At 55.6% G+C, this 27,804-nt stretch overlaps 2 protein-coding genes and 2 long non-coding RNA genes across 15 annotated transcripts; 2 read left to right on the top strand and 2 right to left on the bottom strand.

Annotated features, from left to right (window-relative positions):
* Nucleotides 1-877: 877 nt before the first annotated feature.
* Nucleotides 878-10,539, bottom strand: LOC112669123 (uncharacterized). Of its 3 annotated transcripts, XR_004815801.1 has the most exons (6): nucleotides 10,357-10,539; nucleotides 9,707-9,754; nucleotides 9,347-9,472; nucleotides 8,322-8,470; nucleotides 3,172-3,382; nucleotides 878-1,143 (listed from the first exon to the last, which is right to left on the bottom strand). It is a non-coding gene; the product is annotated as an uncharacterized LOC112669123 (long non-coding RNA). The 3 variants fall into 3 exon arrangements; XR_007410713.1 differs by lacking the exon at nucleotides 3,172-3,382 and having other exon boundaries at nucleotides 8,813-9,472; XR_003142080.2 differs by lacking the exon at nucleotides 3,172-3,382.
* Nucleotides 9,288-19,391, top strand: XAF1 (XIAP associated factor 1). 6 transcript variants are annotated; one of them, XM_025461985.3, is made up of 6 exons: nucleotides 9,288-9,422; nucleotides 9,894-10,031; nucleotides 10,881-11,055; nucleotides 11,862-11,947; nucleotides 17,790-18,140; nucleotides 19,251-19,390. In XM_025461985.3, exons 2-6 carry the CDS (start codon nucleotides 10,005-10,007, stop codon nucleotides 19,305-19,307), a joined length of 696 nt encoding a protein of 231 aa, XP_025317770.3. In that variant the 5' UTR covers nucleotides 9,288-9,422; nucleotides 9,894-10,004; the 3' UTR covers nucleotides 19,308-19,390. The 6 variants fall into 6 exon arrangements, with proteins under 6 accessions (XP_025317770.3, XP_035572171.1, XP_025317771.1 ...); XM_035716278.2 differs by having other exon boundaries at nucleotides 17,790-17,938; nucleotides 19,251-19,388; XM_049110076.1 differs by having other exon boundaries at nucleotides 9,330-9,415.
* LOC112669122 (uncharacterized) lies at nucleotides 16,166-21,115 on the bottom strand. 4 transcript variants are annotated; one of them, XR_007410711.1, is made up of 5 exons: nucleotides 21,011-21,090; nucleotides 19,783-20,153; nucleotides 19,239-19,581; nucleotides 17,778-18,821; nucleotides 16,166-16,528 (listed from the first exon to the last, which is right to left on the bottom strand). It is a non-coding gene; the product is annotated as an uncharacterized LOC112669122 (long non-coding RNA). The 4 variants fall into 4 exon arrangements; XR_007410712.1 differs by lacking the exon at nucleotides 19,783-20,153 and having other exon boundaries at nucleotides 21,011-21,115; XR_007410710.1 differs by lacking the exon at nucleotides 21,011-21,090 and having other exon boundaries at nucleotides 17,778-18,829; nucleotides 19,783-20,360.
* Nucleotides 21,116-21,124: 9 nt separating this feature from the next.
* On the top strand, nucleotides 21,125-27,409 carry FBXO39 (F-box protein 39). 2 transcript variants are annotated; one of them, XM_025461981.3, is made up of 4 exons: nucleotides 21,125-21,250; nucleotides 23,681-24,785; nucleotides 25,574-25,750; nucleotides 25,953-27,409. In XM_025461981.3, exons 2-4 carry the CDS (start codon nucleotides 23,760-23,762, stop codon nucleotides 26,079-26,081), a joined length of 1,332 nt encoding a protein of 443 aa, XP_025317766.1. In that variant the 5' UTR covers nucleotides 21,125-21,250; nucleotides 23,681-23,759; the 3' UTR covers nucleotides 26,082-27,409. The 2 variants fall into 2 exon arrangements, with proteins under 2 accessions (XP_025317766.1, XP_048966032.1); XM_049110075.1 differs by lacking the exon at nucleotides 21,125-21,250 and adding an exon at nucleotides 21,631-22,054.
* The last annotated feature ends 395 nt before the right edge of the window (nucleotides 27,410-27,804 follow it).

Below are 27,804 nucleotides of genomic sequence, written 5' to 3'. Positions count from 1 at the left end.
ATCCGACGTCCTCTGGTCCATACTCTGCATGTGTGTGTGCATGTGGAGCACTTGGAAGCTTGGCAAACTGACACTCTTTCATTCAGGAAATTCTAGTCAAGTCACTTCTCTGGTTGTTTCTTCCTTTCCATTTTCCTCAACTCTACCTTCCGAGGCTTTTACTGAGTCGATTTTATTTCTGCTGTCGCATATTTAATTTCCAAGAATGCGTTTTTGTTCTCAGAATAGCCTTTTGCATAGCGTTCCCTCCTTGTTTCATAAAGCGTCTTTGCAAAAATCTCATTCTTTTGGAAACTTTGCATTGTGACACTGTTTCCCCCACAGGTGCAAAATAATGGGAAGTCCCAAATCCAAATTCCCAGGAGAATGAATTAACAGCATGAGACATAGCCACACAAGTAGCTGTCTTTTGGCAATTAAACTGAGTGAACCAGGGTGGCCTGCGTGAATGTGGATAAACGGGAAATAACCAGTAGAAATATATACATTCCTAACCTCATTTATGCAAGAATTAGCAACATGCAAAAATAGCATTATACATTATAGTTTCTGGGTCCATGCATATGAAGTACATATCTAAAGGCCATGCAAGGGAATAATAAACTCTAAATCTAGAAGACTAGGGACACCTGGGTGGCTCAGCGGTTGGGTGCCTGCCTTTGGCCCGGGGTGTGATTCAGGAGTCCTGGGATCAAGTTCCACATCAGAGCCTTCTTCTCTCCCTGCCTGTGTCTCTGCCTCTCTCTCTCTCTCTCTTTCTCTGTCTCTCATGAATAAATAAATTAAATATTTTTAAAATAATAATAAAAATAAATAAGTCCAGAAGACTAGTTATATTCAGGTAACACATGAGGAGCAAGGAAACAGGAGACTTCAATTATTGTTTCTAATATTTTCTTTTTTAAAAAAATATTTTCATTCTAAAGCTGAGGAGTGAGTAAACAGATTTTCTGTTTGGCATTTTTAAATATTCATAATTTTTACATTTATATGAAGTGAGGAGATTAAATCAAAAACAACTTGAAGTTTACAGGAGGGACAAATATTCTTTTTTTGTAGGCTCTTCGCCTAACGTGGGGCTTGAACTCATCACCTTGAGATCAAGAGTCACATGTTCCACCAACTGAGTCGGCCAGGCCCCTCCTAGAAAAGATGAAATTTTATTTAAAATAGAAAGGTAACCCAGAAGGTCACATCTCTGCTTAGAAAAGTTAGCAAAAATAAATAAATAAATAAAAAATAAATAAAATAAATTAAAATTAAATAGATAAAATAAAATAATAAAATAAGATAAAATAATAAAATACAAGGATAGCAGAGAAGTATCAACAGAACTCCAGTTGCCATTTTGTCATTTATAGGATGTGAGTAAATAAATAATCTAGTTTTGCTTATTTTTAACAAAAAGGGACAGTGCCCTGAACATAACCATACAATAAACAATCAAGAAGGGATTGTAAAGGGAGGTGGAATGTGCAGGGGGCAGCTTTCCTAGCACGCCAACCCCTGGGCGGATGTACGGACCTGACTTGGAGGTGGATGGGAGGCTCTTTCTGGCTGCCCCAGGAATGATGCAGACACCCCGGGAGTGGGGATGGACAGAGAGACAGCAGGACAGCGGGGCTCGTTGCATGTGACCCGCACGGCCAGGGTTTCTCCGTCACTCTGAACATCTGGTATTTCTTCCCATCACCAAGGCTTCGGTCCAGGTGAAAATAAGTCTCGTCCTGCACTTTCCTCCAGCACTGACCTCTGTATTTCTTTTTTTTCTTTTTTTAAAAGACTTTATTTATGTATTTGAGAGAGAGCGCAAACAGAGGGAACGGAGAGGGGGAAGCAGGCTCTCCGCTTAGCAGGGAGCCCAATGTGGGACTCGATCCCAGGACCCCGGGGTCACGACCTGAGCCGAAGGCAGATGCTCAACTGCTGAGCCACCCAGGCATCCCTCACAGGTGTTTAATTCTGTACCTTCCTCAACTCCTATCAAAATGATAGAAATAGGGGATCCCTGGGTGGCGCAGCGGTTTAGCGCCTGCCTTTGGCCCAGGGCGCGATCCTGGAGACCCGGGATCGAATCCCACGTCGGGCTCCCGGTGCATGGAGCCTGCTTCTCCCTCTGCCTGTGTCTCTGCCTCTCTCTCTCTCTCTCTCTGTGTGTGACTATCATAAATAAATAATAATAAAAAAAAAATTTAAAAAAAAAAAAACAAAATGATAGAAATAAGGTAAAAATAATAATAATAATAATATGAACTCACAAGTCCCAACCGCAGAGGAGAAGAGAAAATAAACTGGCTTTGAATGACGGAAGAGAAGGGGCTGACTGGGCACAAACAGACGTGCCTGCGTGTGGGGTGCGGATGAGAGCAAGTGTTTACTCTGCACGCTTCTGCTGGGAGCCTGACGCACGTGAAGCAACGCCCTGATGGCTGGGGATGAAGAAGGGAACAGCAGACAAAAATCCCTTCCGTCCCTTGCAGAGCTACAGCCTGCTTGATGGAAGACAGGCAAAAGCAAATATGACACAATGAGGGGAAAACCAGATGGAAGGGGAATAGGAAGTATCCCAGGACAAAGCAGAGACGCTTTGTGGGGCTGCCCACATAGCCCCCACTGAGGGAAGTGCAGGAGCTGGCCTCGTGGATTCCGGGTGAGAGGCTTCCAGGCAGAGTGAGTGGCCTGTGGTTGGGGAAGCATGAATACATAGTTTATGGAACAGCAAGGAGGCCAGTGTGGCCAGACGGGTGTGAGGACTGGACACCTGGACACCAAAGAAAGACAATGCTTAGATGGGGACTCGGGGAGAAAGGAGCCCTTGTGCATGGCTGCTGGGAATGTAGACAGGGGCAGCCGCTGCAGAAAATACCACAGAGGTGCCTCAAAAGCTAAAAATAGGGTCGCCTGGGGGGTTCAGCGGTTGAGTGTCTCCCTTTGGCCCAGGGCATGACCCTGGGATCCTGGGATTGAGTCCCACATCCGACTCCCCACAGGGAGCCTGCTTCTCCCTCTGCCTGTGTCTCCGCCTCTCTATGTGTGTCTCATGAATAAATAAATAAAATCTTATTTTAAAAAGTTAAAAATAGAAGTTCTATGTGATCCTGCCATCCCACTACTGGGCATTTACCCAAAGAAAGGGAAAACACGAATCTGGAAAAATAGATGCACCCTTACGTTTACTGCTGCTTTGTCTGCAACAGGCAAGATATGGAGGTGACCCAAAAGTCCACCGCTAGATTCGTGGATAAAGAAGATGTGACGGATGGGATGCAACTCGACCATAGAAAGGAATGGGGTCTTGCCATTTGCAACAACACAGGTGGATCATGAGGGTATGATGCCAAGTGAAATAAATCAGAGAAAGACAAATGCCATGACTTCACTCCTATGTGGAATCAAAAACAAATGAACAAACAAACAAAAAAACAGAAACAGAGCCATAAATACAGAGAACAAACCAATGCCAGAAAGGAGGAGAGGAGGGGGTGGTAAAATGGGTGCAGGGGAGGGGAGGAGGCCCAGGCTCCCTGTTACGGATCCACTAAGCCGCGGGGGCCAAAGGGACAGTGCAGGGAGTACAGTCAGTGGTGGCAGGTGGCCCTGTGGAACTGCAATGCTGGACCCCTGACGCTGAGGTGACATTGTGTGCAAGTCTACATCAATAAAAATAAACCAAAAAATAATAATAATAAATTAATTAAATGATTAAAAAAACAAAAAAGGAACAAAACGACACTGGAGGGAAAACAGGAGCCCTAGCACTACCCAACCCACAGATAAAGCCCCAAGTCACTTCACTTCTGGGAGGAGAAGCCCGGAGCGATTTCTGTTTTCAGGGTGCTCAGGACAGGCATGCCACCTTAACACGCAAGACATCTGGTCCTTCTGGCCCCAAGGACCAGAGAACAACCACGGTGACCAGAGTGACGGGGAGTCTCCGAGTGATGACAACGTGCAGAATGGAGTCTTTGGTTCTGTGCATAAACTCTTCGGCTGCACATGAAAATGGGAACTGGGATTTGAGATCCAAAGTCTGCATCTGTATCCAGTCAGTTAATTGCCTGCTTAAAACAACAACAGCAAGAAAACCCCAAAACCTGACATGGTGCTTTTCAGACACTATCACAGAATCCGGAATCTACACATAACAGTCACGATGCCCGAGGTTCAATCCCAAGTGGCTCCACACCGGGTATGAACTGGCAGGTGGGGGCCCCCTCTCAGTCAGAAGCATGGTCAGCAGAGCCCAGCGCCAAGATGACCCCAATGTGGGGACATCTGGGTGGCTCAGCAGGTGAGCATCTGCCTTCGGCTCAGGGTGTGACCCCGAAGTTCCGGGATCAAGTCCCATATCAGACTCCCTGCATGGAGCCTGCTTCTCCCTCTGCCTGTGTCTCTGCCTCTCTTTGTGTGTCCCTCATGAATAAATAAATAAAATCTTAAAAAAGAAGAAGAAGGAGCCCCAAAGCAATGTGAGCAGAGCTGCTCCCTGGGGCTCTAGGGGCCCCTGTCCCCACCTCGAGCTGGCCGCAGCTTGGCGTATCCCCAGGGCTGCTCCCAGCACCAGCAGTGACACCTTTGGATCTCTGTCCTTGGTCACCATGTGCCTGTCTCCTCCTCTGCCTGTCTCATCAAAGAACAGCTGGGAGCATCTGTGGGGGCCCTCTCCGGCACCTGGGACCAGCTCCCCTCTCCCAGCCCTTAACCTGACCTGCAAGGTGCCCACGGCTGTGGAGCCTCACTCATCCACAGCGTTCTCCAGCCGGGTAGGTGGGGGTCTCCCCCCGTGTCCTGCCCGACTCCCCTCCCACGAGCACGAGCACGCGCACGCATGCACACGCACCCTCAGGCCTCACCGCTCCACAAAGGCACCCCAACCTGACCACCACCACAGCTCCGGTCACCTCTACAGTGACATTACAACTTGGTTTTTGCAAAGTTCTAGTGCATCCCTTCCCTTGGGCTCCACTCCTGGGGCCCATGTGCACTGAGGGCAGACACGTGATGTTCTTTGGGACTATAACCCCGAAGCAGGTGTGTATGGGCCACCCCAGTGTCAAATAAGTTACCCCATGACGTGGAAAAGGCAGCGGCCTATCCCCTATCCAGCGTATCTCATCACACCAACTGGGATGAGCAGCTCACCCCCGACTGCACCCTTTGTGAAATAATACCCCGCCCGCTGGGCCTGGTGCCTGGCCTGCTGTCCGCCTGCCCGACTCTGCCATTTGCTCACCCAAGCGAGGTGCACCCTATTTTGGGTCATTAAGAGATGCCTGGGGCATGCATTTTTTTCTCTTCTTCCCCCCAAACCAGTGACAACAAAAGAGTTGAAGTGCATGGTCATCGGTCCTTGTGCCTCATGACACAGTCAAGGCGGCCACTGGCAGCCGGAGGCCAGAGGCCCCCGAACGCTGACCCTGAGATGCCCCTTCAGGGCTCCAGGAAGGTGTCCGTTTGGGGGCGGGGCGGAGTGGTGATTGCTGATCGGCCAGGGGCGAGGGTGGAGGCAGCAGGTGCTCTGATGAGAGAGTGAGAATGGGCCTGAGACAGCAGGGTGGGGAGTGCATGGCACTGGGGACCCCAGGCAGGCAGGATGCCTGTGAGCTTAATGACCAGCTTCCATCCTTCGCCTGCCCACCGAGCAGGAGTCAGGAAGGTGGGGGGGATCCCCCAACGGTGCCGCCTGCCCGCCCACATCAGCCCCAGGCACAAACACCAGGCGTTCCAGGCCTTGAATCCAGTCCAGAGACTGCTCATCGGATGCAATTGCGTGTGGTCGGAACAGCACACTCCCACGCAAACACGGTGCTCTCGGGGAGACAGCAAAATCTCCGTGATCGCATCTCCCGGGACTCGGTTCCACTCTGACCACAGGACCCTCCCAGAGGCACCACGAGAACTATGCACGATTGCACCGTGTAATTTCCGTCTGGGAAGTGAAATACCTCTGCCGTGACATCACCGGCCCCTGGAGAGGACCATGCCTCCTTCGCCAAGACAGCCGCCTGCCGCCTCCGGGATCCTGTCCTTGTGGCGCCCCTCCCGCCGCCCACCCATGACCTTGGACTCCTATTACCCTGAACCCTGCACCAGGGCGTGTGTGTGGCTCCCACTTCCATCTGGCCCAGGGTTTGCGCCGCACCCCCTTCCCGTACCCCCAGCAAAGCGCAGGGGAGCTGCACGGCCTGGAGAGGGCCCTGGAGAGGGCCCTGGAGCTCTTGTGTGCACTTCCCGTGCAGGACCGCATGGAGCGGGTCTGGGGCCCCTGCTGGTGACCAGCCAAGCGCGGCAGCAGAACGGTGACATCATGCGAACCCACAGCTCTGGCTCTCCTCGCAGTGGGAATGGGGACAGGCTCTCGTGCTAGGCGCAGCGTGCCAGCGATGGCTCAGGAGCGGGTACAGTGGTCAGAAAGGAGATTTGGCCTCGTCTGTTGTATCCTGAATTTTTTTTAAGTGAAAGCATGTGTGCGCCTCAGCAATAGAGACACCAGTTTTGTTTAGCATTGAAGGGGCGAGGCGCCTGCTGCTTTGCCCTCAGGCCCCAGGGCAGGAGGAGGGGGTATCTAACTTCTGCTCTAATTACCCCGGAGAGAGCACACACCCCCTTGGCCCGCACCACCCCCCCATGGCCTCCAGGCACCGGATGGAAGGGGCAGAGTCTGCAGTCACCCAGGCAGACAGACGGTGCTCAGTGAACACAGGGACAATGGACATGGGTCCCTTCCCCATCGTCACACAGGAGTCAGTCCCGGAGGGGCTTCTGCAAAGAGGGAACATCCTGGAGAAAGTGAGGATACAGATGGGAGAGCTCGGGTCACTCCCAGGGCAGCGCCCCCTTCACCAACCGTGGTGGTCCGGAGGCCTCACGGCATCCCCCTCGTCTACATCCTGGCCGCCCCTCTGCTCAGGGGGTCCCGGCTGGAGCCCCTGACACTGTGAAAGCTGTTTTTTTGTTACCACCAGTACAGACACGGCCTAGACACCCAGGGTACAGAGGGGCAGAGGGGCTGACATCTCCCCTCACCTCTGGTGCTGCCCGCCCCTGCGAGGGTGATATCCCTGGAGGGACACGTGGCTGGGGGACTGTGGAGACTCTGGGAGGTCCCCAAGGGTTGTGAGGGAGATGGGGGCCATGGGCGGGCAGCACCAGAGGTTCCTGCAGGTTCCCCAAGGATCCCAGCATGTGGACAAGCTCGGGGGTGACCCAGAGCCCACGTGCTTTAAGCCCCCAGAACCCACCCTTGCCCCAGATCCCTGTCCGACTCCTGACATCGGGACAAGCCACAGGTTCTAGCAAAAAGCTGCTGTTGTAAAGTCACATATACAGCGGGCCTGCTCACGGTGAAACGGGTTAAAAGGTGTAGACGGACATGTGGCCACATTCAAAATCCTCTGATGGGGACGCCTGAGGGGCTCAGCAGGTGAGCATCTACCTTTGGCTCTCAGGGGGTGACCCCGGGGTCCTGGGATCGAGTCCCACATCAGGCTCCTCTTAGGGAGCTTGCTTCTCCCTCTGCCTGTGTCTCTGCCTCTCTCCCTGTGTGTCTCTCATGAATAAATAAAATCTTAAAAATAAAGTCCTCCAACTACACAGTAGTGTCTTCATTACACTTACAAACCATAAAGGTAAATATAAGTAGTGACGCTAATTGCCGACAGACTAAATTGTTTTATGGACAAAATTCGGGGAAACAGAAACACGTGTAAAATGCTCTAAATAAATCGACACGAAGTGTATCATATCTAAATGTGTCCTAATGGAGGTGCAATTATCTGCATCATTTTTCTTGTCTGACCAATGCACCCTGCATCTCCCTGTGGAAACAAGTGTTTTTTTATTCACCTGATTCACTGACGCACCAGTGATTTGGGACAAGTTGCCTTTACCGGGACCTGGTTCCTCAAATCTTTGGGTCACTCGGTCATGTCATTAGTAACAGGATGTGGACTCCAGCAAAAAAGGGAAAAGGTGCCTTTTGTACACTCACAGGGAGGCAACCTCGCACACAAGTTCTGGGGGCACCTGGCCTTATGTCCCCTCTAGGCCCCCAGTTGAGTCCAGAGCAACAAGGAGACAGGAGCCAAACCAGGTGAGGTGATCACCTAGCAGCCGAGTGTGCTCCCAGGATCCAAACTCAGCCCTCCGTGCCCTCTGACTATCAGTGGGGGCCACTTTTCCTGGGTTCAGAGTCTGACCGGGGGAGAGCCTGGGGGTGGCAGGACATGTATTTGCTACCCCGTTGTGCTGCCCCTGCTGTACCTCAGTTTCTTTATCTGAAGCCAGGATGATGAAATAGAACCTTCCTTGATGCCTCTTACCCGGTGAGCACGACTGCAGCATTTGTACCTCAGGGCCACAGGCTGCTCTCAGGGCCAGCCCAGCAAGGCAAGCATCGCTGCGAAGAGGGTCACGGGATTCCTCTGGCTTCCCCATGAATATACGAGTTAGGTTCACGCCATACTGTCGTCTATAAAACAATGTACCAGCTTAATCTAAAAATACATTGCTCAAAAATGCCAGCCTTCCTGAGCTTTTAGTGAGTCCTGACCACTGATCACAGGTCCCATCACTTCAAAAACAAACCTGAAAAGTTTGAGGGACGCCCGGGGGCCTAGCAGGTGAGTGCCTGGCTTCGGCTCAGGGCGTGATCCCGGGGTCCTGGGATCGAGTCCCACATCGGGTTCCCCGCAGGGAGCCTGCTTCTCCCTCTGCCTGTGCCTCTGCCTCTCTCTGTGTGTCTCTCATGGATAAATAAGTAAAATAGTTTTTTAAAATTAAAAAGAAAAGTTTAAAGTACTGTGACAATTACCAAATGTGACCCAGAGCAGGACATGAGCAAACGCTGTCGGAGACGCGGTGCGGGCAGCCATGCGGGACGTAGGGTGGCCGAGACCCTCACTTCGTGAAACGCACAGTCCCTGCGAGGTGCGGCGAGGTGCCCTGTGCAGATTCACAGGCGAGGAGAGCACCCCCCGGGGTGGCCTGCCCATCGTCCTTCATCACCAAGCTGCTCAGTGACCTACGCCTGAACCTGGCATCTTGGCACACAGCACCTGCACCCCCGACTCCCCACCCAGTCCTCCGAGTGCCAGGGACCCGGGGATGGTGCAGGTGCAAGAAGCCCCCTGCAGAGCAGGAGGGAGGACAGAGGTGTCCGGAAGGAAGGGGATGTGTGGCCCCTGGGAGCAGGGGTCGGTCTCAGGCGCGGGCCCGCCTGGGTCAAAGCCGAGGGACTTGCAGCCCCTGGGCTGAGGTTTGGGGAAATCGCTCCCCGCCCCAGCACAGTCTGTTCACAGCCGGCACTTTCAGTTTTGTTTCTTTGTCTGCAAGAAACGAAACTCACCGGGAGCCCGAAACTCACAGGAGGAGAGGCTGGGGGGCTGAGGCGGAGCAGGAGAGGCTCATCCCAGAGGTGACCGGTGAGATGCAGCTCCTGGCGGGGGAGGGGGGGATCGGAGCCACAGGAGGCCTCCAGGGCAGGAAGGGGCAGGAAGGGTTAAACTCAGTGGAGCCCAGAGGACGGGGGACAGGGGTCAGGCGCTACCCACCCCGGGGACAGTGAGACAACCTGTGGCAGCCCCAAAGCCTGAGGCCAGTTGTCCCCAGTGGGCTGCTCCTAGAGCAGGGTTCTGATGTGAGGGAGACAGCCCCCCCGCGACACCTCCAGGGCCGTCCCCACCTGGCCCCTTGCAGCCTCACCCACCGCTTCTTGCAGGCAGACCTCCTGTGGATGTTGTGACCCTGCTTTGCCCTGCCGGGAGGGGACATGGGTGATCTCACCGTCTCGCTTGTGCTTGAGGCCTGAGACCTCCTCCCCGGCCCTGGGTGAGGACTACAGCTGTACTATCGCACCACCCAATGGCCCATTTTTCTCTCCCCTTGATCCGCAGCAAGAAAAGCGTGGCCGCTGCCCACCTGGCCGTCCATCCGTCAGTCTGTGAGACCCACTGCCTGCTGATCCATCCCCAGCCCGAGGCAGGGAGCCCGTCCCACAGGTGAAGATGGACGACCATGAGCCCCACCAGCAGGTGCGGAGGCAGAGGTGCGGGGGTCCAGTGCGGCTGACATGGTGGCCCCTCCCCCACCATGTCCTCAAGGACCGGGCAAGTGGTCCCTGTTTCAGGAAAGGCTGGATGTCCTGAGAGGAGGGGACGCAGGCCAGGAAAGTTCTAAAAAATAGCCAGGCCAAGGCCAGCTTCCTTTCCTGCTTCTTCACATGGGTGCCCCCTGCAGCCCCTCCCGCCTGACCCGCAGGTCCCCCAGCAGCTCCCCCATCCCCCAACCCTCAGGTCCCCTGCAGCCCCCTCCCTCCCCCCTGACACTCAGGTCTGGGCAGATGGGTCCCACACTCACTTCCTGAGCATGGGGCTGGTGCTGCAGAGGGACAGGCAGCCACCCTGGCCCCTGCTCCCAGGAGCCCCCAGACGGTAGCCTAGGCAGACACAGAGGGAGGCTGCGGGTATGGCTGGGACCCTGGCTTCTGTGTGTAGTCCGATGTCAGTGGGTCACAGCTGTGCAGAGTCATCTTCCAGGGGGTCAGGGTCCAGCATGGTTTCCTAACAAACAAGCAGGCAGGAGGGGGGCATAGGGGGTGGGGTGCAGAGACACCACTGTCTTCTCTCCAAGGTAGGTGTGAGGGGCAAGGAAGAAGGAGCTCACCATAGGGACACAGGGCCCCCGTTCCCCAGAGGCTGGTAGAAGAGCCTCCTGTGGCCCCTGCACCCAAGACGGCCGCTGCTCCCCAGGGGGAGTCCCTCTTGGGCCCTCCTGTCTGCTCCTCATGCACTCCAGTGCCCCAGGCAGATCGGCTCCTGTCCCCCCAGGGCTGCCGTGCCTGGGGTCTGGTGACCTTGCCTGTCCTCCCTGCCTCCCTGTAGGCCACGGAATACTTGGAGCGCCCCATGGAGCATGGATTCCACGAGCTGGCTGGGCACCTCAGCGCCCTGGGCCTACATGAGCCCCACGGTGCCAGCTGCAGGGAGCTGTGCCCAGACTGCGGCCAGCCCATTGGGCTCCGGGTGTGTCGGAGAGAACAGGCCCGGCTCAGCACAGGTGAGGGCCAGGCTGGAGAGGGCAGGGGGGCTCCCGGGTAAGGGTGGACACAGGGACGGGGGTCTCAGCAGGACAGGCAATAGCTGTGCGCATCTCCCATCCGCCTGGCTGTTGGAGTTCTGGACCTCGGACCTGAACAGCCTCCGGTGTCATCCACTGTAGTCCTCTGGGGACTGGTCTAGGGGGACCAAGAGGCTGGGGACAGAGTCCAGGGACCCCCACACAACGGGAGGCTTCGCTTGAACTCCCACAGGATGCTCCCAACCTGGGAGAGATCCACCTGCACCCTTCTGCGGGTACGCAGAGCTTGCAGGCGGTCACAAGACATGTCTCCTGCAAGACAATCCAGCCGAGGTCAAAATCAGCACATGAAAAACTGGGATCCTTGAGACTCGCACCATTTCCTGCATCTCAGCGTGGCTGGGCTTGCACACGGTGTCATCAATATGACACGGCTTCCACACACCCAACACGCAGACATGCACACAGACACCAGCTTGCTGCCAGAGCCTCTGGGTCACTGGCGCCGTGGCCTCCTCCTAAACCAGTCCTGCTCCAGTAAACCACCTCGTCATCGGGGTTCCCACGCTGCCCCAGGAACCACCGCCGTCCGTGGCCATGCAGGGCATCTCATGGATGATCTGGCCGGTGACACGGGCAGTGCGGGACACTCGCAGCTAGGCAGGCCTGGGGACAGCTGGTGCTCAGGACCGCCAGGGACAAAGGCCATGGACGGGGCTACGGGGGAGCTGGCCTAGCCACTGCCGAGGGCCGTCATTTATGGCACTGTTTCTGTGCTTATTCAGGGACGAGAATTTCACCTCCTGAACATGACTTCTACTGTCGTTATTGCAACCAGGCGATCCCAGGAAATAAGGACTTCGGCCGGATGGTGAGTAGCAATTTGTCACTTTCTGCTCATCCCTACTCCAAACACGTGATGTTGGCAGGTAGGGTTTGGGCCTGACCCTACACAGCAGGGCTACTACAGGTTCCCATACTTGTTGCCGTGCTTAGGGAGGGAGGTGGGTGGCTCACTCTGGTGACCCAACACTTGCGCACCTCCTTGGCCCCCAGCGCCTGGACTTGGTGGTTTGACCCCCGGTAGGACCTGCCTTGCTCTGTTCTGCTCTTGATGCGAATGGTCTCGGTTGGATGTGAGCTCCGGCAGGAGTGAGCAACTTTCTCCATCTTTGCACAGGGTAGCCTGCATCAGGGCTGGGTACCAAAAAAGGGGGCTTGGTCGAGGTTCCCTATGGGACTGACCAGGCCGGGGGGAGGGAGGACACTCACAGATCCTCCCTCTGGGCCCTGAGCACCTATTCGTGCCTCTACTGGATGTTCACCTTTCCTCTGGGGAAACTCGCTAAGGCTCCTCCTCTCTTGTGTGAAGAGTGTGACCCTGTCCTAACCTTCCACTCAGAGAGCTGAGGCTTACCAAGACCCTAGGACAGTCTGGGTCTTCCCTTGTGGTGGTAAAATATGCACACAATCCACCGTCAGTGCAGCCACCCCCAGTCTCCGCTCCAGAGCATCTTCATCACCCTAGAAAGGAGCCCCACATTGGTGGGACACCTCCCATCCCCAAATCCTCCATGGATTTGCCTGTTGCCGACATTCCCTACAGATGGACTACTAGGTCATGTGGTCTTAGGCCACTGGCTTCTGTGGAGCAGAGGCCTCCAGGGTTCACCCACCTCGCAGCCCCTGCTGGGACTTGATCCCTTGTGTGGCTTCCTACGGGCCTGACACACTTCATCTGCACGCTCGGCTGCCAAGGGGCATAAGGGCTGCTTCCACCGTCTAGTGCTGGTGTTTAAAGGCACAGTCCACCGGGAGGTGGGGGGGGAGGGCAAGCACCATCAGGGTCACTTGGGAATTTGTCGGAAATGCAGGATCTTCTCCACCCCACCCACAGAAAGGCTACTTGAGACCCTGCAGGTCCACGGGATCCCTAGACTCTCACCCTTGGGAAGCATTGCCCCAGCCCCGCGGGTCTCAGGTCTCAGGTAGTGGGTCTCGGCTGGGAGCTTGGAGGCTCATGCATTACCCTGTGTGTCTGGCCTACCGATGCCTCCTCCCATCCTGCCTGTGGTCTTGCGTAGGAGCCAGGAGAGGCGTGGCGAGTGTGAAAATAGGACCCCAGCTGAGGTCCTGACCTTGAGGTCAGGATGTCCATGCAGTCAACAAAGACAGCACTTGCTTACTGGGTGGCGGGGGGGGGGCGGGGGGACTCTAGCCAATGGGGCATCCCATGATTGCAGGGTTGCTCTGCCGCTTACAGGCTGCAGCACCTCCTGAGCCTCTCCCCTCCTTTGAGGGATAACGAGGACCAATCTGTCTGGTCTTCCCTGGGGAAAGAACACCTGTGAGCCCGCAGCACCAGCATCCGTGTGCACGCGGGCTGGGGGAAGGGTCCTGTGCTCCAAAATCCGGCTCCCACCCAGCGCCCCTGGCTCCTGCCCCCCTTGCCCCATCAACTCTCCCCTTTCCGCCCCACAGCAGGCAGAGGTGAGACGGTCCCCAACTTCACTCCACTGGGTCCCAGCATTTGCCAAGTTTTCAAAGGGATGATAATAACCCAGCTCTTGCGTTGCCCCACAGCGGCCTCCTGTCGCCATTTTTTTTTAGTTTGCAAATTGACTGAAATCCTTTATACCACATGGTTGCACGGGTCCTGATCTCCTGCTTTACCTTAACGTTTCTCGGGAACAGAGAAGCCGAAATTATTTCTCTTGATCTCCTGTCCTGCCAGCCGCCATCTCGTTTCCCTGCCCTGCTGGTGCCAGGGTTTGAGCCCAGTGTCTGCCGTTCACTCCTCGTCCCACCCTCTGACTCACCCCCGTCTGGCCTTTGCGCCCTGCCAACCGCCCTTCCCAAAATCAATGATCTTCCCACTGCTAAACTCAACGGCCAGTTCTCAGCCCTCATTGTGTGGAGCATCCAAGGCCACTGCTTGTCACCTCCCTTCCTCCATGTTCTCTCTTGGCCTCCAGAATTCCATACTCTTCCTGGTTATCAGTTTCCCCACTGATCTCTCCCTCACTGGCTCCCCACCCTCTAAATTTTGGGGACACTTGTCTCAACAATTTCATCCACTCTTATTTTTAAAAATGCCTTATACTCAACAGTTTGGCACCTGCCTTTGGCCCAGGGCACGATCCTGGAGTCCCGAGATCGAGTCCTGCATCGGGCTCCCGGCATGGAGCCTGCCTCTCCCTCCGCCTGTGTCTCTGCCTCTCTCTCTCTCTCTGTGTCTATCACAAATAAATAAATATTTTTAAAATGCCTTATATATGGGGCACCTGGGTGGCTCAGTGGTTGAGCATCTGCCTTTGGCTCAAGGCATGACTCCTGGTCCTGGGAACGAGTCTCACGTGGGGCTCCCTGCAGGGAGCCTGCTTCTCCCTCTGCCTGTGTCTCTCATGAATAAATAAAATCTTTAAAAGATAAATGCCTTGTGTAGGCAGACAGTCCCAAATTTAGCTCATCCTGGACTCTTCTCCCAAACTCCAGCCTCGTGTATCTCTGCTTACGCGGCATTGTCTCCTGTCTCTTAAACGTAACAACATGAGATTCCCTCTGCCATAGCTTTTCCCAGCTCAGCTGACAGCAACTCCATCCTTTCAGTCATTCAGGACAAAACTTCAGGCTTGTGCTGACTCCTCTCTCCCTCAAACCCTACATCCAGTCCACTAGAAAATACTCTTTCCTGCCTCCGCTGTTCACACTTATGCCAATGCCGTCTCCTCCAGTCCCCATCCCTGCAGCCTCCAAATGGGTTCCCCTGCCTCTAACCTCTGTTCAAACCACAGCTGTCAACACGATCCTTTAAAAAATGCGGGTCAGACCGTTCTGTGGCTCTGTTCACAGTTCTGCCTGGGTTCCCGGCCCATGTCACACAGAGTCAGGATCCTTACAATGGTCTCCCCTCCTCGCTGTCACCATTCTGACCTCCTCGGCCACTTCAACTCCATGCCTGCAGGTGGTTCCTCGAGCACATCGTGCCCTGGGTCCCTTTCACTGACTGTTCTGTCTGCCTGGAAGCTGCTCAACCACCACCACCACCACGTTCCCAAAGTTAACGCTTGCCTCCTTCAAGTCTTTGTTCAAAAGGCACCTTCTTGTGGAGATGTCTCTTGACAACATATTGAATCCCCACCCCCACGTGCACCAACCCCCTTACCTTTCTCTACTGTTTTCTAGGGCATTTATCAACTTTTTTTTTTCAAGATTTTATTTATTTGACAGAGAGAGAGCACAAGTAGGGGAGCAGCAGGCAGAGGGAGAGGGAGAAGCAGGCTCTCTGCTGAGCAGGGAGCCCAATGTGGGGCTCAACCCCAGGATCCCAGGATCATGACCTGAGCTGAAGCCAAATGCTTAACTGATTGAGCCCCCCAGGTGCTCCATCAACTTCTAACATATTATGTAATTTACTTACATATTGTGGCCCAGTTAAACAAATTCCACTACTCCCTTCAAGCTACTTTCTCATCCTATTACCTGTTTCTTCTGGTATTTATCTTCTATTTCTCGAGCACCTTCTTACACTGTTATTTTCTTTTCCAATTTTAGATATGATCTATTAATCCAAGAGGATTCAGGGATATGGATTTCTCTTTCTTACACCAGCTATCCTATGCATACCTGCTATCCTATACACACCTCCTTCTCTCTACCCGCCCATTGTGGTTAAAACCATATTCAACATTACGTTATTAGGATCATGTAAATATTGTAAATGTGCCACACAAATCATGATTACATGTACTTTCTTCTATAACTTTTGATTTTTCCCTGGAGTTAGTTATTGCTTCAGTTTTTCATTTGCTTCACTTTCTAGGTACCTGTCAGTAAGTCATTCCTAAAATTTTCTACTGGACCTGAAAAATTTCCCCTTGGTATAATCAAGCACAGTAGTATCCATTTCAGTTTGAGGGCATGATGCTCCCTAGATCTGATAAATAGCTGTCATTCTGGGATTTACCTCTACTCTCTCCAGTGTTGGGGTTCTCTTCCCAAATTCCAGGTTTAGGTCATCTCTTTCTTGTTCTACCCCTTCTTTGGGAGAGCATATCCTCAAATAGTTTAAGAAAGAAAGCACAGAGGGCAATTTTTAAAAAGATTTATTTGAGAGAGAGGGAGGGAAGGAGGGGCAGAGGGAGACGGAGAGAGAATCTGAAGCAGACACCCCACTGAGCATGGAGCCTGACACAGGGCTCAATGTCATTACCCTGAGATCATGACCTCAGCTGAAATCAAGAGCCAGATGTGTAACTGACAGCTACCCAGGCGCTCCTCTTTCCTGCAATCTTGAGCGGCCGTTGGGTTAACTTATTCCCTCTGGGCATGTGGAAGGCTGCCGCTCATCTCCCTCCTCTGCCGTCGCTGCTGACCAGTCCTCTCTCTGCATAACTGACACCCTGTGTAGACGTTCTTTTTCTTTGATTTCAGGATCCTCTTCGTCTTTGATCTGTAGTTACATGTCACTAAATGATTTATGTTTCACTCATCCCACTCAGAATAATGAACTGAAATCTCTCTCTCAGATTTCTGCCCAAATCTAAAGTTGTATGTCTTTAATCAAAGTTCTAGGAAATTATCATATATAATCTCCTTAAATACCTAATCCTCCCTCCCTCCCTCTCACACATTCTCCAGACTCTTCTATGGAACTTGTGGGATGTGATCTAAGCCTTTCTAGTTCACGTCTTTCACATTTTCTACTTTCCTCTCCTCTTCTGAGTAATCTCTTCAAATCTTCAAGTTTGCTCTTTCTTACCCAAATCCATCCTACTGGGTTTGGCCCATCTGGCAAGGCTCAACGTCTGTATTTTTCACTTCTAGAAGTTCCACTTACCTTTCTTTCAGATTTGCCTATTCTCTTCACAGGATCTTATTCTTTTCTCTCATTTACATCCTTCCCGATTAGCTTAGTTTACAGCATCTCTGCCATAGTTCTGTTTTTCTGAAGTTTCTGGAGACTGGCTTTCCTACTATTGCTCGTGCTCATGCCTCTGACTCAAGGGTGACTGCTTCTTTGGGTGTAGGCCTAGGTCTCCATTTGGCCGCCACCTGTGAGCATGACCCAGTTTGAGGCTGTGTGTCCTCCAGAGGGATTTCGTGATTGCTTCTGCCAGACTTCCCAGTTTTCACGTTAATTTGTAAGGACTGGGTAGTTTCAGATCATGAGTCTAATGTAAACCTGAACCCCAAATACAAGAACGGCAGGGGCCTGTGATTTTGAGTTTTCAGGAAACGGAGTTTTTATTCCCTGTGCTCAGATCCCAGGGTAGACAAGCTGGCTTGTCCCTTTCCTTTTCAGGTGAGCTGGTGCTTTCCTATTGGCCATCAGTTTACCTACAGGTTCTGAGCTCTACACAGAGAGAGGGGAAGCTTACTTCCAACACCCCTTCCCCACTTTGTGTGGACGGGCTTATCTCTTATCCAAGCCCTGTTACCAAACCGACCCCACGTCTCCCCTCAAAGTGTCAGCAAGTACGTGTGCTTTAGAGCGTAGGCCTTCGTTCCAAGAACGTGGAGTCATACGGTTTCTTTCCTACAAAGTCAACTGTCAACTTAAATGAATGTTTGTCACATTTTATCCAGCATTTCTTAGTGTTTGTAGTGGGAGCTTTCAAGTCTTCTAGTTTGTTATGTTGTCCAACTATTAAAGCCAAAGTCATTTTTTAAAAAACTTTTTAATTTGCTACATTACTCACAATTAATTGCAGGATAAGCGTCATCTGGTCCCAGAGCTTGAGAAATGCTTTCCAGTTGGGAAGCCAGGAATACCTCCTGCTCCCCTCCCCAGTCACACCGCTCAAGAGCAGACCTCCAAGGCAGAAAAGGATGTCCGTCCGAAAATCAAAAAGAGAAACAGGTGTCCTCTTCCTTCTCAAAATTCAACAAAGCAAGCAGCAAGAGGTGCAAACAGAACCACGACCCTGCCTTTGCCTCTGAGGTTGGGGCACCACGACCCCAGGCTCACCTTCCCCGCAGAAGACGAGGAGGCCTATAGCACTCTGGGAGGGTGTTCTTGCTGTGGCATCCTGCTCCCCCAGCCCATCCTAAGTCAACACCAGGTACCCAGCCCTCTGTCCTCTGCTTCCCCATCAGCCTTCTGGACAGCGTGTCCAGAAACCTGAGACTCACAGGCACCTGCAGATGCTGCCACCAGGCCCTTCTCTCCGTCTCCCTCTTGTCCATGGGCCCAGGTGAACGCTCTCAGAGCACTAGCCGCTCAGCTTCTCTGCATACTTTCCCAGAGCCTGAGCCACCTTTTTTTTTTTTTTTTTTTTTTCTGGGCCACCTTTGAAGGCAGAGCTGGATCTATCTGTGTCTCCAGCTCCCAGGCCAGAGGCAGCACAGGGCATCCAGCATAGCTCCCTCATGGTACATAGAGCAACTGAGGCCCGGAGATCAGATGAGTCTTATTGAGATCCTGAGTTGGTGGCTCGCCTCCCACACACCAGGGTTTATAGCCATTTCCCTCAATATCCTAATTATTTTTACATCCTAAATTATTTTCTAGTAACAAGAACAACTGGCATTAGAGGTACTTAACCATCATCCATCAGCGAGAACAGGAAGCTCTTTACAAATGGTTATTCTTCATCATGAACAACGAGCAGGCATCTTATTCCTGTTGAGATGAGGAAACTAGAGAGAAGGAGCTGCCCCAGGGCGACACAATGGGAGGGTCGCAGAATCCAGCAGGGATGCCACCTGGATGTCATTCCAGAGCTCATCTCTTCAGCTTCATGCTGCATGCCTCATTCAAAAAAACAAACAAAAAACCCACAAACTTTCATTATTTGTTGTTTTCAAAATATAAAAGTACTAGATTTTGTTGTAACCAGTTGACATAATACCATGCAAGGAAATAGAAGGGCAAGGCCACCCTATTATATAAACACAGACATACACGTTGGGAGTCTGATCATACGCATTTCTTTGTACCTTATTGCTCTGATCCCAAAATACGCCAAAGTCTTTGCGCCAAATGGTGTGGCCCTTTAACAGCTGCACAAGAGGGCACGGTGTCGTTCCCCGCCCCCCACCCCTCCACGGCCCCAGAGAAGGATAGGTTCTCAAGACCCGCAGCCCAGACACTCTGCTCTGGGGACAGTAATAGGCAGGAACTAGCCTCTGCTCTTTCAACACAGCAAACCATTTCATACCCGTTTCCCTAGGAGAGATGCTGGTGGCTAGCATCGTCCAGAGGAACGCACAGGACCGGCTCCGGCTGACCTGGGCCAGGACAGAAGCCTGCGCTCCTCACCGTCTGCCTGCAGGCTCTCCGGGCCATCTTTCCTTGAGAGAAGACACTGGGTTTCTGCTTTGGGTTCTTCCGTATAGAAGACAAGGTTATGGGCAACCCCGGTGGCGCAGTGGTTTAGTGCCGCCTGCAGCCCAGGGCCTGATCCTGGAGTCCCGCGATCGAGTCCCACGTTGGGTTCTCTGCATGGAGCCTGCTTCTCCCTCTGCCTGTGTCTCTGCCTCTCTCTCTCTCTCTCTGCATCTCTATGAATAAATAAATAAAATCTTAAAAAAAAAAAAAAAAGAAGACAAGGTTGTTTCCTTCTTTTGAACAGAGATGGTTTGCTGGAAGCCACGGGAGAATCCCAGGTGGCGGGCACCTGGATCAGACATCTGCCCTCCCTCCCCACTCCACCCCGCCCTGTCCTGGGTGAAACCAGGCTTGTCCCTGGGAAATAAAAGTACCCTCCCTGGAAGCTGTCCATCTTCCCTGGGACTCCTCATGGGTGTTTCCCGGTCAGAGACAGCAGGTGGGACATAGCATGAGGCAGGGCACAGGGAAAGGGGCCATGGAAGGGGGGTGGACCCAGGGGGAGCCCTGGGGCTACAGCCAGAGGCCACGGATGCAGCCTTCCCGCAGGGCAATGCAATCAGCACTGCTGCCTTTCTGCCTGGCCTCTGGGGAGACCCGCTAGGGCTGCGGGGGAGGTGGATGCGGGCCCATGTGAGTTGGATGCGTTCCACCCTCTGGAAGCTGGGAGGGAGATGGGGCTCTTCTCAAGCCTCATCCTCATCTTCAGGTGGGCACAGGCCGTCCTGGGAGGCCTTCGCTGGAGCTGCAGGAAGTGGGAGCTGGAGCAGAGAGGGCTCCCCAGGCCCCAGAGCTGGGTCAGCACAGGGATCACCCCATCCCACCCCACCCCCCTGACCCAACCCCCTGCTGCACCTCCGGGGCGGGGGGGGGGGCCAGACCCCAGACTCCAGGCCCTGGCTCCAGTCTCCTAGGCCCCTGTGGCCCACCCTTGGCCCCGGGCCCCAAATCTTCTGGTTCACTGGACCCTAGACCCTGGTCGCTTTCTTCCCCCACCGACTCCAGGTCCCCAGCACCCCATCCCCCTGGTGCCCCAACCTATCTCTGGATTCCTGGAGACCCCTGCCCCTGAACCCCCTACCCCTCCCCAGCCCCTCCACAGACCCCTGGACCCTCAGCCCCCCAGTGCCCCACTCTGCCCAAACCTCCTCCCATTCCTGGACACCCCTGCCCCTGCCCCCAGGCATCCCTGCCTATGGAACCACAGTACCCCAGCACCAGGCCCCCCAGCACCCTTGCTTCTGCCACTCCAAACCTCCAGGCCCTCCAGGAAACCCCCTCCCGACCCCCTCCCGCTGCCTCCCCAGCTTCCCCTGCCCAGTCATCGGGGGCCCTCCCCGTGCCCAAACCTCCCCCTCCTCATCCCCAGCGCCCCCTCCACGGACTCCCGGACCCTGGGCCCCCTCCCCACCCCCCACATCTGGCGGTGCCCGAGCTTCCCCTCCCCCACCCCAACGCGCTCAGGTACACACACATGTGGTCCCCCCTCCCTCCCGGCTACCCTCGCCCCCCGCGGCCCCCTGCCGCCCCCAGTCCTAGGGCCCCCGCACCAGGCACCCCCCCCCCCCCCGCCGCTCCTCCGCCTGGCCCTGGAGGGCGCACCTTCCCGGACCCTCGGTGCGGTGGGTCCTGCCCTCTGACGCCCCCAGGTCTGGGCCCCGCCGGAGCAGAGCCCGGCGGCGCGTCACAAAGGCGGCGGCCCTGGCTCCCAGCACCCCCACCCCCGAGGGCGCGGGCGCCCGTCGGGGAGTCGTCGGAGCGCAGGCGGCGCGGGCGGGGCAGGCAGCGGCTCGCGGTCTCCGCAGCCCGAACGGGGCACAGCGGGCGGGGCGCGGCGAGCGGGTAACGGCCCTACGCCTCCTCCTGGAAGCCGTCCGGGGCACCCTACCCTTTCCTCCCGGGTTGGCAGCTGGGGCAGGTGCACGCGCCCCGGTCCGGAGTGGGTTGGAATCCCACCTCCCCATGGTTAGGGGGCCGCACTGGGAGCCTTCCTCAACTCTCCGCTCCGTCGTCAGCGGGGTGTGCTCACCCCTCCCCGCGGGAGCCCCAGGAATGCCTGGCGTCCGCTCGCTAGGGCAGCAAACCCTCGGAGAGCTTCGGCTGTGCGCCTCTCTCCCCTCCCCCCCCCCCGCCCTTCCAGCACCTTCCACCCCCTTCCAACCCCTTCCACCCGTGAGCTCATTTAAGCTCCTAGCACGGGGAGAGACGCCATTCTTAACCCCGGTTTGCAGAAGTGGGGCTGGAAGAAAACGAAGGTCCTGCGTGGCAGCTGACATACCGGGGTCCAGCAGTGGAGCCCCAGGGGCAGGCCCGCAGGGAGGTTTGAGGGGAGGGGAGACGGTCCCTGCAAGGACTCCACGGCTTTCCCAGTCGCCCAGATGCACTCTCTGGACACCGCCCATGGAACCACCCTGGGGACACTGCCCCCTGCTCAACGCTCTGACCCCTAACTGCCTGGAGCAAAGGCTTCCTTTAGCTCGGGAACTGGTTTAGTTTTTTCCTGAGCACCTGGCTCCCCACTAAGTGCCGGGGTTGACCTGACAGGGCTGCGAGCAGCCTCTGTAAATGAAGATACGCCAACCTCTTCCTTTGTTAAGTGTGCAAGTGCTGCTCAGAAGGAGAATGAGGCTGTCCCCAGGGTCAAAGGTGATGCAGGTGGGACGAAGGTTAACCTGAGAAATAGACACGGGGGACGGGGAACCAGGAGGCAGCAGGCTGTGATTCTGGGCACCCGTGGATGGGGACAGGCTGCTGCCACACCCCATGGGGACCTCTTGTGGCCCTGGAGAAGGGAGAGCCACTGGGGCTGGTGACTGCTGTGGGGTGGAGGGGAATGAGGGAACGGTGGGGACAGGGTGCTAGTGAAGCCCCCAAAGCACCCACACACACACACACCACACAGGAGCTGGCCTGGGGGCATGCATGGTCACTGTGGTGGTGGTGGGAGCGGTCGGGGGTACCTGGGGGTCCAACACCCACCAAGAGAACAGCTAAGGGAGCAGTGGGGGCACCCCTGTGGTGGGGGGTGTAGACAGCCACAGGATGATGTTCACAAGCCCACATCTGGCAAAGCACACCCACAGATGCACATCAGACACAGGGCATGCGTCCACACATCCACACGTCCGCCCAGGGAACGGAATGGAAGGGTGCTCTCGCACAGTCGTGTGATCTTAGGTAGTCTTAGATCTTAGACCCGAGATCGTAGATTAACGCGGCCCGCGGCTCCGAGGCCCGTGGGTGGCAGGCTGTGTGCAGGCCTCCGCATCCACGTGTAGAGAGAATTCCGGGAGCCCGTCCAGCCGTGCCCTTCCACGGGCTAAAATGGTCTAGGAGCACCAGGGCTTACACGGAGGTGGGACTCGCGCCGTGGCTTCGCAAGCACGACTTCTTGGGAAACACCGAAGCAGGAGCTTGCGACCCGGCGTGACCCGGCCTCCCCAGCCCGGTACAGGCACACATGCCATCCAGCCACCGGGTCAGGGCCCTCCCGCGCTCCCGCCACTGTCATCAGTTACCGCAAGGCATCCTGCAGACCCGCCCGTTCCCACAAGTCACACTGCCCTGGCCCCAGGTCGGAGCCTGAACTCTGCTCTGGGCCGTCGTCCCTCCTCTTCCCTTTGGACACCTCTGGCTGACCACCTCACTTCTGCTTCTGGACCTTGAGCCTTTGTGACCCTGGCTGACTCCAGTGGCGTGACCCTTTGTGTACGGCCACCCTTGAACGCAAATGCAGCCATCCGCAACACAGCGCCCCCTGCCAGCTGGTGATTCCCATCCAGGGAAGGGGCCTGGCCTGTCTCGGGGATCCCCTGGTCCGAGGGCACAGTCTCTATCACATTGCTCGGGCTCCTTGACCCCACACCCACCCCCCGCCCTGCTCCCCACCACCTGCAGGTCAAGCTCCAAACAGCTTTTCGTTTCCCGCCTTTGCACACCTTCCATCCGGTCCCAGCTCTGCCCTCCACCACAAGCCCCCAGGCCAAGCTGGTCTGCCTCCCAACTCCTACCCACCCTGCAAAGCCCACACAGGTGCCACCTCTTTTGAGCTGCCCCATGGACTCCAACCGCCCCAGGTGTGTGCCACCCTGCACTGCAGACCCACCTGAGCCTCCTCGCTTCTCCTGCTGGGCCATCACTGGGTCCCCTGGCGTGTGTCCCCGAGAGATCGTGGACCGACCATGTCTGCACACCGGGTGGGAACGCAAGTTCACTCGGCCCGGCCTGATTTCTGTTTGGCAAGTAATGGCTCTTCCTCTTTACTCCCCACAGAAAACGAGTGATTGGTTTTCTTTCCTCATTTTTGGAAGCCCTGCCTACCACACAGCTGCTCTGGACACCCGGTTCCTCGATGGACGAAGAGAGCCCGCCGGTGCAGCCCCCAGACCAGAGCTGCTGGGCCAATCTGCCCGATGTGTGCCTGCGCCGTGTCTTCTGGTGGCTGGGAGACAGGGACCGGTCCAGAGCTGCCCTGGTCTGCAGGAAGTGGAACCAGATTATGTACTCGGCGGACCTGTGGCGTTATAGGACCATCACGTTCAGCGGGAGACCTTCCAGGGTGCATGCTTCTGAATTCGAGTCAGCTCTTTGGTATGTCAAGAAATTTGGTCGTTATCTGGAACACCTTGAGATCAAATTTCTGAACCCCTACAATGCTGTGTTGACCAAGAAGTTCCAGGTCACCATGCGGGGCCTCCTGTCGTGTCTGGGCAAGAGTAACAACCGGCTCAAGTCCCTGTCCATCCAGCACCTGGAGCTGGACCGCCTTGTCTGGAGGAACAGTATCCGGAGCTCCTTCATCAAAAGCCTGGGCTTCTTCTTAAAGAAGGTGGGCAAACACCTGGATTACCTCAACCTCAAGGGGGCCAGGCTGACCGTGGAGCAGGGCTGCGTGGTGCTCACCTCACTGAGCTACTTGCGGAGCGAGAGCGTGGTGTCACAGCTCAACATCGAAGACTTCTTCAGCCACCACCTCGCTGTCTACAGCAGCCCACAGTTCAACAAGACCATGACCACCTTCCGCAGCCTGGTGTCCCTCACGCTCAACTACAACTGCATCTCCGACGAGCTGCTGGAGAACCTGTGTGAGAACAATGCTGGCACCCTCTGGACCATGAACATCAAGTGCCACATCCACGACCCCCATGGGCAGGTCATCTGGGGCATGTCCTGGGCCAAGCTGGCCAGGCACGCCTCCAACCTCAAGGTCAACTTCTTCTTCGAGCGAGTCATGAAGTATGAGCGCCTGGCACGGATCCTCTTGCAGGAGATCCCCATCCGGAGCATCAGTCTGAGGAGCTGCTACTTTAGCGACCCAGACTGGTCCATGAGGCCCACGCTGACAGATCTCCTGCCCACCTTCCGGAACACTCTGCAGGTAGAGCCACCACGCAAGGTCCCGGCTTCCACAGTGGGGGAAGGCCACTTGGGCCGGCTGCCACCCGGGGCTGGCACCCACTGATCGCAAATGAGGCTTCTAGGAAATGCTAGCCAACTACTAGAGGGTCCCTGGGCCCCCAGGGGCACCGCACATGACAGTAGCTCACATCTACACGTGGACACGAGGCCTCCTGGTGGGCTCCCAACCCGGTCTGAGCCGGAAGGCAACACCCGCCCCCACTCCACCCCACCCCGAGAAGGGGGTCCTGTGGGAAGCAGAGCCGGAAGGCAACACCCGCCCCCACTCCACCCCACCCTGAGAAGGGGGTCCTGTGGGAAGCAGACCAATCCCCGAGGAACCAGCAGGTGCAGGCTCTTCTGAGACCCAGCAGCTTCCGCATCCATAAAATCAGGATCGCTCTGTCCCTCCTGCACTTGCACCCAAGGCCGGGGTAGTTCATGTCTCCTGGTACCAACGGCCACGTGCTCACAGCTCAGCCCCCGCTCCACCGGGCCACTACTGTCCTTCCCGCTCCAGTTGGGCGGTGGGGGGTGGGGAGAGAAGGGGGATAGGAGTAGGGGGGACATGGGACATGCACGCAGCCTCTGAACTCCAAGTGTTCGCACTTGGACGAGCTCCCTGCCGAGTCCCCATCCCCTCCCTGCGGTGCCCCCCACCTCCACCGCTGTTGGGCCCTCTGTGGGGCCAGAGGTCTGCAGTGGAGCGACTCTGCCACCCCTGCACCCCTGCCCGCCTCCTCCTTCCGCCCTCATCTTCTTTTCCAGAAACTAACATTTGAGTTCAATAACAACCACGAGTCGCTGGACGAGGAGCTGCACCTCCTGGTCTTGTCCTGTCGAAAGCTGTTCTACTTCAAGATCTGGGCTTTTCTTGACGTCAAGTTTGTGGAGCGGATCCTGAAGAGTCAGGAGGAAGGGCAGTGCTCCCTGCGCACTCTCAAGGTAGGGCGCGGGGCCCCGTGCTCAGGCGCGTAGCAGGCAGTGGGGCAGCACGTCCCCCGCATGTGTCCCTGGGTCCGGGGTTCAGATCCACGGGGAGAGGACCCGGAGCGCCCCTCCTCGGCGACGGGGGCAGGGCCTGCCAGGTTGCACGCAGCGGAGCGCGAGAGGGCCGGGCAGTGTGCGCGTGTCTCTGCCCGCGCAGGTGAGAATTTACACAAACCGATACGAGACAAATGACGAGGACAGGACGCTGCGCGAGATCCACAGGAAGTACCGAAAGCTCATCGATGCGGAGCTCAACTACTTCGTCATCGCGTACCCCATGATGTAGCCAGTGCTCTCTGGGAGCCCCCTCCCGGTCCCCGGCCCCGCCCCGCCCCTTTCCTCCTGCGGGTCTCTGCCGTTCCTCCCCTCTGACGCCAGCCCCAACCCAGGCCGGGGCGCGGGCGATGGGACTTTAAAGGCTATCTTTACCAACCACCCGGGGCTGGCCTCTCCTTTGTCATGGGGCTTTGCTGCTTGAACCCGTCCCAGGGTGCAGGCACAGAGCTGGGAGTCCAGGGCCACACAGGACCCCACCCCATCCTGACTCCTAACACGTCGTGGGGGTGGGGGGTTGGGGGCAAATGCCCGGTGTCCCTGGTGACCCACGGGAGCCCACCCCAACCTGCTCCACTCCGCAATGGAGATGCACCTGCACATCCTCCAAGAGAGGGGAAATTCCTTCTTTTAAATGCAGCCCCTGGGGCACCTGGGTGGCTCAGGGCGTGACCCTGGAATTCCGAGATCAAGTCCCACATTGGGTTCCCTGCATGGAGCCTGCTTCTCCCTCTGCCTGTGTCTCTGCCTCTCTCTGTGTGTCTCTCATGAATAAATAAAATCTTAATAAGGGCAGCGTGCTGGGAGCTGGCAGTCGCTCCTGCAGGAGGAACCCGCCCCCTGACTACCACACGGGGTACCTGCTTCTCCCCATCCCCTCTACGCCCCATCCCTGCAGGGCTGCACCAGGCCGGCTGTGAGCACCTGCTCCTATTTACGAAGGATCTTTTTTTTTTTTTTTTTGAGATTTTTTTTTAAATTTATTCATTTGTGAAAGACAGAAAGAGAGAGAGAGAGAGAGGCAGAGACACACGCAGAGGGAGAAGCAGGCTCCATGCACTGGGAGCCCGATGTGGGACTCGATCCTGGGTCCCCAGGATCACGCCCCGGGCCAAAGGCAGGCACCAGGATCCCCTACGAAGGATCTTAATGTCCTGGGAACAAGGTCCTCGTGTGGCATTCCATGAAAAAAGCAGGACGCACAACTGAGTCTGCAGCAGGATATGAGCCCTGCACAACACGGTCACCAGGTCGGGTGAAAGCGCAGAAGAGCTACCCCAAAAACATTAATAGGTGTTGCCGGGTGGTGGGATTGTAGGTGGTTTTTATTTTCCTTTTTAAGCTTTATCCTATTTCTCAAGTTTTTACAAGGACTGTGTGTTAGTTTTTATAACAGGGAGGGAGGGAATCACGTGTGTTTTCAATAGGAAATTATAAATTCTTGAGCCCAGGTCCCAGAGCTGTACTGCTGCTGGGCTTTTGAGATTTTTGTGCGTATATTTGTATATAGGTTTTTCTTTTCCAATAGGACCTAAAATAATAAAATTTCACAACACCTTTGCCAAGCATCTCATGCCACGTGGTTTGTGTGGCCTCTGGTTTGCTGTGTCGGCGTTTGTGCCAGCCCGTGGGCTTCTGTCAGGGCTTCTGCTCATGCGGGCTCCCCAGTTCCCAGCACTGCCCAGTCACGGCATGGGCAGATCACCCCGCAGCGCCGTGGGGTCGGTGGGCCCCTGCCTCACCAGCATTCAGGACAGACCAACACAGGCTAGGGGAAGGGGTCCCCCCGTGGGAGCTCCCCAGTCATGTGCGGACGGGGTAAGGGCCTTGGGAACAGGAGAAGCATGGCCCGCTCAGGTGAGGGGGAGGCTCAGCTGGAACGCAGACCGCCTGGGAGGCTGCTTCGTTGACTGATGATTGATTGACTGATTGATTCATTGATTGACTCACTGGTG

The sequence above is a fragment of the Canis lupus genome, chromosome 5 (assembly GCF_003254725.2).
Source record: "Canis lupus dingo isolate Sandy chromosome 5, ASM325472v2, whole genome shotgun sequence".
Classification (NCBI taxonomy): Eukaryota; Metazoa; Chordata; class Mammalia; order Carnivora; family Canidae; genus Canis; species Canis lupus.
The sequence above is the reverse complement of the archived record's forward strand: the minus strand, read 5'-3'. Positions and strand labels throughout refer to the sequence as shown.